At 38.7% G+C, this 13124-nt stretch overlaps 1 protein-coding gene across 1 annotated transcript; it reads left to right on the top strand.

The window, feature by feature from the left end:
- Window positions 1-3861: 3861 nt before the first annotated feature.
- On the top strand, window positions 3862-6786 carry LOC100494225 (alpha-1,4-N-acetylglucosaminyltransferase). Its single transcript, XM_031903118.1, has 2 exons — window positions 3862-4728; window positions 5844-6786. Exons 1-2 carry the CDS (start codon window positions 4303-4305, stop codon window positions 6441-6443), a joined length of 1026 nt encoding a protein of 341 aa, XP_031758978.1. The 5' UTR covers window positions 3862-4302; the 3' UTR covers window positions 6444-6786.
- Window positions 6787-13124: the final 6338 nt, after the last annotated feature.

Below are 13124 nucleotides of genomic sequence, written 5' to 3' on the forward strand. Positions count from 1 at the left end.
TGTGCGCCTATTACTGAACTGTCTCCAAACCCCCTACGCAAGCCATCTTACACTATTGCGAGGAAAAGGGGCACATTTCCCATGTCAGTGTCAGAGGTTTATGGGAGCCAGCAGGGGAAGGCCCATTCATCATGGGGTCCTCCGACTCCGATGCGGCTGAAAACAAGCCACCCACCAGGGGGAGGGGTCGCGGCCGTGGCTCCTCCAGACCATCACCGGCTCCGGGACCATCACCTTCAGGGAGTGTGTCTGATACTCCTGCAGATCAATCTGCACCAGAGTCCGCTACCAGGTTCGCTACATCTCTACCGGTGGCACCTTTAATTGTGCATGAGGTGCAAGGTGCAGCAAGAAGAACACACAAAAACAGGCTTCCTTGTATGTACCTAACATCTGATTTGCTGTGCAGTAGGTACAGCTTTCTTTTGCATACTGAACCCACACATTAAATTACGCTCTTGTAAACTTTGTCCTGTTAAAGGCATGCCCTTGTTCTGCCTGTATGCTACTCTTTATGCCGTAGAGGCAACGCACACCTAAATGAGCAACTTTCCTGAATCTGCCCACATCTTTGTACCTGCATTTGCATCTGGCATTAACATTGTATGCTGGTCTGCATTTAATTACAGTGACTAGGAAAACACTGTGTGCAGAAAACATAATGGATTGATATATTTTACTTTTTTACTTTATTAAAGGATCCTTTAGGGTTAAATAGTTTAGGTCTGGATTGTGTACATTGAGATAATGTTGAAAGAAAAGTTCTTACATCACTATTCAACAAGTCCTTGATGACACGTTACACAAGATAAACAAAAAATAGCTTATGTGCCTTCACTTTGCAAAAAATAAGTTTAGTCAAAAGCTGTGAATAATAATGATATTTATAGTACCCCAGAGTCTTGGGTGGCTCTTCCATTTCATTTAGGGACAATAGCTGCTACCCGTACGTTCATATTTTTGTGTTTGATTAAGAAGGAATCTCCTGTATTGAAATATATATATATTGTCACACCCAAGATCTCTTTGCTTCCAGGAAGCATTTAGATTTAGATATGAAAGATAGAGAACATTGTATTGCTCTGTTCATCTAGATATCTTACCAGTTACAGATATACATTTCTAACTACCAGGTCATTAATTTAACCTTATTTTACCCTATTTAGTTGTACCTTTACTTTTTTATTATCTTTTCACTGTTTGTATTTCTTTGCTTTCAGCTTTCTGTTCCAAGCAGAGTAAGAGAAATTTATAGCTGTATCTCACTGTTGTTGTTGTGAACTTTTCATGATATCTAAGAGGAATCTGCTTGTTTTATCTATTATATTGATTTTCATGTCATCTTGCTTATTCTGTGGCATGTACCATATAACAAATAAACTTTATACCTGTTTAACATACTTTACAACTTTGCAACATAATTTCAAGCCCTGTGAGTATCCTGTATGACACTATGGGACAGATTTACTAAAACTCCATCATTTCTAATTTTTTTTATTTTCAAATTTGACTAAATTAATTTTCCTGAATGCCTGATATTTACTAAAAAAAAAAGTCACAAGGAAAAGTTGCCCTGAGAAAAGTCATTAGAAACTCAACTTTTTTGAATTTGCACCACAAAAATTCAAACTTTATTTATTTATCGCAGTAACAATATATATGACAGAATCGGACAACACAGTTGATATATAAGGGGTTTGCCATTGATATAAATAACTACACGTGTGTATGTTCCAGTATTAAAAAATGTTCCAAGACTAAAAATCTTAAAATCAATGGCTAATCAGCTGCAGCATTAGAAGGTGAGGAAGAAGGAAGGAGAGCAGCCAAAATCCACCCATGAACATATTTATGATATCCTGTTCATATTATATTTATGTTAATCATATGCACATGTTCTGCAGGTGGACTGTCATAAACAAATACATATTAGAAGGATGAATCGATTAAAGGTGTTTGGCTTTCTAGTTTCTGCAATAACCTTGGGCTTCATCTACAAGACCACCAGAAAGCAATCAATCCTTCCTTATATTCTTTCCTCCATCTCAAACCCTTTTACCAACACCAGTATAAATCCAGAGGGAATTCTAAAAGAAGGGAATGGAATTATATTTTTGGAGACTACAGACAGAATGGAGCCACCATCTTTAATGGCCCCTTCAATGTTGTTGTGGAGCCAGAGGACAGTGAACCAGCCTCCTCAGTGGTCTCAGCCCTGGACAGCGTGTCTCCAAAGGCCATCGCCGCCACAGACACAGAGATTAAAAGGGAAGCTACCCCTCCAGTGGATACTACTGAGCCACCTGTAGAGCCACCCACAGAGCCCAAAAAGACCAAAATTAAAGAGTCTGCTACAGCGCCTGAATGTGCGCCTATTACTGAACTGTCTCCAAACCCCCTACGCAAGCCATCTTACACTATTGCGAGGAAAAGGGGCACATTTCCCATGTCAGTGTCAGAGGTTTATGGGAGCCAGCAGGGGAAGGCCCATTCATCATGGGGTCCTCCGACTCCGATGCGGCTGAAAACAAGCCACCCACCAGGGGGAGGGGTCGCGGCCGTGGCTCCTCCAGACCATCACCGGCTCCGGGACCATCACCTTCAGGGAGTGTGTCTGATACTCCTGCAGATCAATCTGCACCAGAGTCCGCTACCAGGTTCGCTACATCTCTACCGGTGGCACCTTTAATTGTGCATGAGGTGCAAGGTGCAGCAAGAAGAACACACAAAAACAGGCTTCCTTGTATGTACCTAACATCTGATTTGCTGTGCAGTAGGTACAGCTTTCTTTTGCATACTGAACCCACACATTAAATTACGCTCTTGTAAACTTTGTCCTGTTAAAGGCATGCCCTTGTTCTGCCTGTATGCTACTCTTTATGCCGTAGAGGCAACGCACACCTAAATGAGCAACTTTCCTGAATCTGCCCACATCTTTGTACCTGCATTTGCATCTGGCATTAACATTGTATGCTGGTCTGCATTTAATTACAGTGACTAGGAAAACACTGTGTGCAGAAAACATAATGGATTGATATATTTTACTTTTTTACTTTATTAAAGGATCCTTTAGGGTTAAATAGTTTAGGTCTGGATTGTGTACATTGAGATAATGTTGAAAGAAAAGTTCTTACATCACTATTCAACAAGTCCTTGATGACACGTTACACAAGATAAACAAAAAATAGCTTATGTGCCTTCACTTTGCAAAAAATAAGTTTAGTCAAAAGCTGTGAATAATAATGATATTTATAGTACCCCAGAGTCTTGGGTGGCTCTTCCATTTCATTTAGGGACAATAGCTGCTACCCGTACGTTCATATTTTTGTGTTTGATTAAGAAGGAATCTCCTGTATTGAAATATATATATATTGTCACACCCAAGATCTCTTTGCTTCCAGGAAGCATTTAGATTTAGATATGAAAGATAGAGAACATTGTATTGCTCTGTTCATCTAGATATCTTACCAGTTACAGATATACATTTCTAACTACCAGGTCATTAATTTAACCTTATTTTACCCTATTTAGTTGTACCTTTACTTTTTTATTATCTTTTCACTGTTTGTATTTCTTTGCTTTCAGCTTTCTGTTCCAAGCAGAGTAAGAGAAATTTATAGCTGTATCTCACTGTTGTTGTTGTGAACTTTTCATGATATCTAAGAGGAATCTGCTTGTTTTATCTATTATATTGATTTTCATGTCATCTTGCTTATTCTGTGGCATGTACCATATAACAAATAAACTTTATACCTGTTTAACATACTTTACAACTTTGCAACATAATTTCAAGCCCTGTGAGTATCCTGTATGACACTATGGGACAGATTTACTAAAACTCCATCATTTCTAATTTTTTTTATTTTCAAATTTGACTAAATTAATTTTCCTGAATGCCTGATATTTACTAAAAAAAAAAGTCACAAGGAAAAGTTGCCCTGAGAAAAGTCATTAGAAACTCAACTTTTTTGAATTTGCACCACAAAAATTCAAACTTTATTTATTTATCGCAGTAACAATATATATGACAGAATCGGACAACACAGTTGATATATAAGGGGTTTGCCATTGATATAAATAACTACACGTGTGTATGTTCCAGTATTAAAAAATGTTCCAAGACTAAAAATCTTAAAATCAATGGCTAATCAGCTGCAGCATTAGAAGGTGAGGAAGAAGGAAGGAGAGCAGCCAAAATCCACCCATGAACATATTTATGATATCCTGTTCATATTATATTTATGTTAATCATATGCACATGTTCTGCAGGTGGACTGTCATAAACAAATACATATTAGAAGGATGAATCGATTAAAGGTGTTTGGCTTTCTAGTTTCTGCAATAACCTTGGGCTTCATCTACAAGACCACCAGAAAGCAATCAATCCTTCCTTATATTCTTTCCTCCATCTCAAACCCTTTTACCAACACCAGTATAAATCCAGAGGGAATTCTAAAAGAAGGGAATGGAATTATATTTTTGGAGACTACAGACAGAATGGAGCCACCATCTTTAGTGCTGTGTGCTATTGAGTCAGCGGCTCGTGTGTACCCTGATAGACCGGTGGTTTTCTTCATGAAAGGTTTGACTGACATTAACACAGAAGAGGATGAGAAACAAGCAAAGAAAAGATTTCCATCTCTGTCATCTCTTCAGAATGTCTACATCTTCCCACTCAAAATGGAGGAATTGTTTAAGGATACACCACTTCTCAAGTGGTTCCTGAAGGTATGTTTGTTTTAAATGAAAGCATTTTATTGTATTGTAGACATTTTCAGATATACTTCTCCTATGATGGCATTAGAATACAATTTAAACGAACAGAAGACCTTTCTCGCACACCCATAGCTCTCCAAAAAACTTCACTCGGTGCATACTGCTGGAGGGATCGGCACCCTCCCCAGAATTCCAAATAGAAGCAAAAGCACTGGCACTCAGGAGCCGCAAATGGGACTAAAGCTGGCCATACACGCACCGATAATATCGTACGAAACCTCGTTTCGCACGATATTCGGTGCGTGTATGGCATGTGGGCGAGTCGACCGACATCGCAGGAAGCTGCTGAAATCGGTCGACTCGCCGATTGGCCAGGTTAGAAAATTTTAATCGGGCGCCATAGAAGGCGCCTGACCAAAATCTGCCATCAGGGCTGAATCAGCAGAAGGAGGTAGAATTCCTATTGTTTCTACCTCCTTATCTGCTGTTTCAGCCCTGAACGATGTGTGACGGATCTGACGATGTTTTGTGCGACCGATGGTCGCACAAAACATCGTCAGATCGCCACGTGTGTGGCCACCTTTACCCTTTACAATCTTTATTGCGAAAGTGCAACGTTTCGGGGCAAAGTAAACAGCAAAAAACGCTGCACTTTCACAATAAAGATTCTAAAGGGTTAGTCCTGTTTGCAGCTCCTGAGTGCCAGTGCTTTTGCTTCTAATTAGAATACAATTTACCCATATCACTTACCTTGCTAAAGGTTGGCCAAATCTAACAAATCTCTGCACCAGTTGTAGAAGGGATTGGGAATCCTCATACATTTATGCACAGTACCTTCATCTAATGTGGTGTATAATATATGTTGAGACAAATATCCAGTTGTAATTTCTAGCAAAAAAATGTTATCTTTCTTTTAAGAACTTCTGGGGTGATTGCCCACTTTTTCCCTTATGCACACAGCCGATATATTGGGAATAGCCAAGACAAACTTTCTGGCTTTATGGTCTTTTAGGTCTCAAAATGATGTTATTATGAAAGGAATAAAATAAAGCAAAATACAGGACTGAAAAATCAAGTATAAGCAAATTAGTAATACTGTTTTTTGTTTTTGGGTTATACTCTTTAAGGCTGATCCTAAACATGAAACGTACTGGATCCATAACCTCTCAGATGGCTGCAGGATGGCTATGATGTGGAGATATGGTGGTTTTTATTTTGATTCCGATGTCATTTCAATGCGACCAATCCCAGAAATAAACTTTCTGACTGCCGAGCATGACCAGACATCTGGCAGTAGTGTTTTTGGTCTCACTCCTCATCACAGTTTTGCCTGGACAAGTTTGAATGACTTTGTACAGAATTACAATGGAGATGCGTGGGGAAATCAAGGCCCAACTCTGTTTACACGGGTTCTGAAACAGTCATGTGAATTATCTGCCTTTAAATCTCTAGACAATATTGTATGTGGAAATATCTCCTTCCTGCACCCTGAGCGCATCTATCCAATACCATATGGAGGCTGGAAGAGATACTTTGAGGTTTGGGATAAAACACCAACTTTTGATAATTCGTATGCTTTGCATCTCTGGAATTATATGAATAGCGTTGAGAAAAAGACTGTAGTTATAGGGAGTAACACGTTAGTGGAAAATCTCTATAAACAGTATTGCCCATCAATTTATGAACTTCTCGCAAAAAATGTAACAACAGCAAATCAACACACGTAGATATTCAGCAAACCAAGAATTAAAGTTGTGTAATTTGCCTTTCTATACATCTTTATGAGGATTTTCTTATCAAATAAAGGGAATTTATAAAAATATACAAAATGAATTTTAAAATGTTTGTATGCAACAGAATGGTTGTATTCTCACAAATTATTGTTTATATGTTGTATTCCTGATGTAAAACACTAGAATTTATAAAGCGCCCAGGAGGGACTGAAACTTTGCCCTTGTACATTTGCCCTGTACATATGTATATGGCTTAATAAATCACCTTTACTCCACACATATCATTAGTCTGCTATAGGATTTTTTTTCTACAAAAAATTAAATTCTAAGAAAATGTTCGCAGAATTTTCTTTCATTTTTTTAATTTATAAATCTTTTCCTAAGGTTCTGAAAATTTTTTGATATTCCAAAACGCTTCAAGACTTATAGCGAATGCAAAACATTTTATTAATCTTGCTAATTAATCAAATAATTTCTCCATTTTTATCCTACTGGCCCAAGAAACTGCTCTGCTCTAATTCTTACCAATAAAAAGTAATGGCATTTTTACACTGTGGGGAAAGTATAACAAAGCAAATATATGGGACATTTCTGTAACTCTGTAAAATGACTTTCACATTTCTACACTTACATACACAGAATGATAAACACTGGAAACTATTCTTACAGTTTGAATGTTTCAGCTTGACAATAACATGTGAAAAGGAAAGAATTTTATTTCCTGACTTTTGATTAACCTGCTCCTTGTGATAAAATAGATAGGTAGAGAACAATGATAAATCTGAATATAGTTTTTTTCCCAACCTTTGATAAACCTGCCATAGTGTCCTGTTTGGAAACTGGAATATTAACCATTTACAAAATCTATTTACCTATTTCACTGGAAAATTATATTTCAACAAAGAAGTTTAATAATAAACACATTTCTGTTTTAATCAGTTTACTCATTTTAGTCTACATGGGCTGGGCATCATTTCAATAGTGCAGTATCCAGCTGGGCTGAAAATGCTGTCTAATAACTGTGTGGAAGTTTGGAGAATCCTTTCCCCTCTTCTGCCTGTGACACCATCCAGCTCAGTTAGGGGAGACATCTGATTTGCTGGAAGCCATCTGGGAAAAGAGGACCCAGAGAGCTAGGGATTGGAGTCAAATTGATGAGGTAGGATTGTTAATTGTATTACATGTTAGATGTATTTCTTTATTTTGACGCAAAGTTCATTAATGCTGCAAATTCTGGGTGTTTTCTTTTATTAGTGGAATCCCCTGAGGTGTGCTCCTCAGTGCCCACTAGGTGGAGTCACTGCACTGTAAATCCCAGTTCCCAGTATCTTCCATTAGCGAAGAGGCCAGGTCTTCTGGATTGCCACAGGTATAAGGGAGTGTGATCCTATTCTACAGGAGTGTGGTAAAGTCACGTTTTTTTTTTTTAAATTGACAATTTTTATTTCAATATCAGAACAATAAACATAACAACAATAATGTAGCCTCTAGACATATTGTTATTCTCAGAAATGTTACTTCAAGGCCAATGCTGTATAATAACTATTCCTTATACTCTTTAAAGAAAGAAAACAGAAAAGTGGAAAGGAAAGAGAGAGGGGAGAAAGGAAAGAAAAAAAAAAGGAGAGGGAGGTAGAGATGAAGAAAAAGTAAATGTAAATAGGGAAGTAGACTGAGCATAGTAGAACTGACGTATACACTCTTATCGTTTAAGTAGACTTAAAGCTTCTCCAAAGAGACCATTTCTTGTGGTGATTTCTTAGAGTATTTCTATTTCTAGAATCAAAAAATTCACATTTTTCTGTTAATTCCAGAAAGTTTACCATTTCCATCATATTTGGGATTGAGTCTGATTTCCACTGTTGAGCAATTAACAGTCTGGCTACTTACAAAATGTGGACGGCTAGTAATTTTTGATAGAATCTTAGGAGGTCAAGATCCAGATTTAAAAGTGCAGTGGATGGTGTTTTAGAAACCGGACAGTCCAAAACTTTATTTATTAGTTCAAACACTTGAGTCCAATAGGGAGCAAGTTTAGGGCAATCCCACCATATGTGGGTATGTGTACCTTCCTGACCACAGCCTCTCCAGCATTCCTTAGATGATGTTTGTGGATAGATTTTATACAGTCTTGAAGGGACTAGGTACCAACGATACATCAATTTGATGCTAGGTTCTAATAGCCTGGCTGATTTGGGGTAATGTCACACTTTTAATATGAATGTCCACCATTAAAACTAAAACCATTGTATTAAATACAGTTTATCTATTATTTACTGTGTAAACATGTCTTACCCTTTAGGGACTGGTGGCTTTCTCCACCAGCAGAGAAACAGCCAGGTGTGACATTATACTATATAGGTGTGACATTATACGTAATCAGCTTGAAAAAGGAACTAAAATGTTCTGAAAGCTTGCTATGGTTATCTTAGTTAGCCAATAAAGGTATCACCATTATACCACTTTTGTTATTTTTTATTTCAAAAGGGTTAACCTGTAAACATTATACTATATAGACATTTTAGGTAGTTTAATATTACATATTTCAGAACTGTATACAAAGGTTGAGGTCCCTCAGTGACTTGGCCATAATAAATTGTGTGAATTTGTAGGAAAATTTGACCAAGGTAAATAAAAGCAGATGAAAAATGCATTTACAATTTTAAAGCCTTGTCTCAAGCACACCATAAATAAACATTCACACCAATATCAGGTAAAATGCGCCGAGTCAAGTAATTAAAGATAATAATGGGCTTTTACCAGTTCGTAGTGCCAGGAACATTAAGGTATTTAGGCCACAGACCAAGGACTTTATTTTGTAAATGGGACAATAGCTGCAGATCCATCTGCATCATCTCATTGCTATTGTGGCAATGCACACAGTTGACTTACTGTACTGTCACATTCTGTCACATACCGTATAAGGAACTTTACTTTACTGATATTTCCTAGTAAAAGAAATACTTAAGAGAAATAGCACAAAAAATCCATATATGCCACATAGTTTTGTTATCCTATGCATCTCAGAAGTCTCCTGCCCCCATTTGTTATAAAATGCACTAATTTGCTTAGGAGCAGTACCCCATAGCAACCAATAAGATGATTGCTTTTAAATGCTACCTGCTGATTTGTTGTTATGGGTTACTGCTCCTGGGCAAACTTAGTGCCTTTTATTACATAACCCTGTTTGTATTTATAAGAAATTCTTCTGCACAAAGTACAGGTCTTTACATACCACATACTTGCAGGGTTGGACTTGGCCGGCCCAGACCCGATCCCTGGAGCTCCTCCCAGCTGATGTTCTCCCTCCCCCGGTGCACTCGAAAGTATGTATATTGTACATGCACTCATGGGAGGGTGTTGGGCAGGCAGTGGGGGCCCTTGGGCTGGCCGCTGCACCCACCAGTCCAACCCTGCATACTTGGGTAATTCTATGCATATTGGCCACCAAACTGATCACATAATCCTGTGGCATTTATATTTAGGATGCTTTATCTTTGTGCAGAAGATATCTTTCAAGGTTTCTACATGCCACATAATTAGATAATGTTATGGGGTGTGACTGTTTAGAAGACTTCAGGAATTAGTATTTATGATGTTTCTACTTGTGGAAAATAAAATGTGCAAGCTTTAAGAGGATTTTATAAGAAATGTTATTAAAATAAGTTCATAGACACAAATAACCGGAGCGCATATATGTGGAAACAGAAAACGAATAATGGTGCAATAGCGTTTAAAATGTATTCCCTAAGTGATACTATCACCCAGAAAAGATGTAAGTGCTCAGTGGATTAACTAAAAACACCTTATGCAGTGATGCAAAACTGCTTACCAGATGGCAGAAATTTCAGGCCAAATAAATATGATGTATCCACATGCAGGTGGTAGCCGTATCCTCAGTTAAGGCACAAAAACAAAAAAGAGGCTAATAGTGCATTAATATTTATTTCAATAAACTGCTAAAAGCAATATTACTTACAGAATGTAGAAGAAATATGGGTTCAAAGACACTTAGTAACTTCATAGCACTCTCCAAAGTTTGGGGCCGTGATGACCCGCATCTAAGCTGTAATAGTTTCGGTCTTAACGGTACCTACAAATGTGGTAAAAAACGTTGCATTGCTTGTCCCTATGTTATGCCAAAAAAACAAATCGCTAATAGTATCCCAATCCCCAAGGTATTCATCAATTGTCGGTCCATATACATTGTATATGTGTTGATTTGTCCTTGTAACAAATTGTATGTAGGACGTACTATAAGATCAGTAGGGACCAGAATTAATGAGCATGTCCGTAATATCAGAACGGGCAAAATGAATCATGGAGTATCGAGACATTTTAAATTGATGCATAATAGCGATCCTAAAGGCTTAGGGGCACATTTACTAACCCACGAACGGGTCGAATGAGTCCGAATCCGTTTTTTTCGTATTCATCGGTAATTTTGCGACTTTTTCGGCGCTTTCGTATTGTTTTGCGGAGCCGCTACGACTTTATCGTATTATTTCCGACTTTTTCGTAATTTGTACGACTTTTTCGTATTTTTTACGATTTTTCCGTATTTTTTACGATTTTTCCGTATTTTTTACGACTTTTTCGGAAACATTTCCCGATAAATTCGCAAACATTGCGAAAATAGGAAATTCATAAACGCTTTTGGGTTACGATTTTTTCGGGCTACAGTCGGATTTTACATCCGACTGTATCCCGAAAAATCGTAACCAAAGCCTTCAATAGCCGAAATTTTCGTGTTGATGGCGAAAATAAGGCAAAAAGTGAATAACCATTGTCAGCCTGTCCTTTTACTACTTTCAAGGGGAAATTAAGCCAAATAGGGATTTTCAATCATACATGGCTTTCAAGGGGAAATAAAACCAACTGTGTCTCATACCACATGGCACTTATATATATATATATTTATTGTATTTATTATATCACTTGTCCTCCCTGTGTGTAATTTTGTTTTCTGTAAGATTGTACAGTGCTGCGTACCCTTGTGGCGCTTTATAAATAAAGTTATACATACATACAAATAGGGATTTTCAATCATACATGGCTTTCAAGGGGAAATTAAACCAAATAGGGATTTTCAATCATACATGGCTTTCAAGGGGAAATTAAACCAAATAGGGATTTTCAATCATACATGGCTTTCAAATGGAAGTTGAGTAGTTTGTGTGTGATTTGTGTTTACAGAAAAATACAGTCATTTACAGGCTGCCATTACCTTTTCAGATAAACAAACAGGAAAGAGTTAAACACTGCACAGCTTGCTCGTTAAAGGCTGCCAAAGGTATAAAACCCCTCTAACTCACTTCAGTTTGGTTGGCCAAAGTTTGGTTTAGTTTGGTTGCCAAGCATGGAGCATGATGCTGTGGTGCCAGCACTGCTGGCAGCATTAGACTATTTAGAAGGGGCAGAGGCGCCAGAGGCGCAGGAGCCCCCACTTAATTTGCCACTTGCTAGGATCAGACAGCCTCGTCGGTTTTGGAGAGGTGTCCCTTCACTTAACGAGCTGTCTGATGATGAGGTGGTGCGGATGTACCGTCTGAGCCGTGCCGCCATTTTGCAGGTATTTGATTTGGTTAGGCAGGAGCTAGATCCTGTGACGGCACGGTCTCAGGCCCTGCCCGGGATAAGCAAACTGCTTCCAGCAGGTCTCCGCACGCCTTGTTGGTATGAGCCAGCCCACCTTCAGCAGGATACTGAAGCAAGTGTTGAGGGCACTTCTACCGCACTCGCAAAGGCTCATTTCCTTTCCCTCAACTGAGGCAGAGTGGACAAGGGTAAAGCAAGACTTTTACCTCATTGGCCATTTTCCAAATTGCCTGGGAGCCATTGATTGCACTCATGTTCCGCTCACACCACCTCGGGCTCACCAGGAGCGCTACCTTAACAGAAAGCGCTCCCATTCCATCAATGTCCAGGTGGTGTGTGATTCCCACCTGCGGATCATGAGTGTGAGATCTGGTTTTCCTGGAAGTGTCCACGATGCCCATATCCTGCGTCAGTCAGCCCTCTATGAGCGCTTCACTCAAGGAGAAATGCCGCGGGGCTGGCTGGTGGGTAAGTACTTTTTGACAAATTTTTTTACCTCTACTTCCACAACTCTTATTAATTAATTGGTCATGGCGACACACACCCATCAGTCCTCTGTGCATACAGCTGGCCCAATATAATGGGCAGTAGCTTTTTACTATGTAATCATGTCAGTTCTTGCTACTGGCAAAATGTATCTCCAAATTAACACCACTTTACACTTGCCCTTGTTTTACTAAGCATCTTGGGAATGGTAGTTTTGGAAAGCATTACTTTCAACCTGTGTGTTTCTGATGGACTAATTAACTCCTCACACCTGAGCAGGTGTAATAGGTGGGAGTTGCTAAATGGGAGCTTATAGGGACATGCTGGCTTGAAGCGGCCGTATGCCACTGGTAGTGACAGTTAATTGGTCATGGCGACACACACCCATCAGTCCTCTGTGCATACAGCTGGCCCAATATAATGGGCAGTAGCTTTTTACTATGTAATCATGTCAGTTCTTGCTACTGGCAAAATGTATCTCCAAATTAACACCACTTTACACTTGCCCTTGTTTTACTAAGCATCTTGGGAATGGTAGTTTTGGAAAGCATTACTTTCAACCTGTGTGTTTCTGATGGACTAATTAACTCC

This window comes from Xenopus tropicalis, chromosome 5 (genome assembly GCF_000004195.4).
Source record: "Xenopus tropicalis strain Nigerian chromosome 5, UCB_Xtro_10.0, whole genome shotgun sequence".
In the NCBI taxonomy this organism is placed as follows: Eukaryota; Metazoa; Chordata; class Amphibia; order Anura; family Pipidae; genus Xenopus; species Xenopus tropicalis.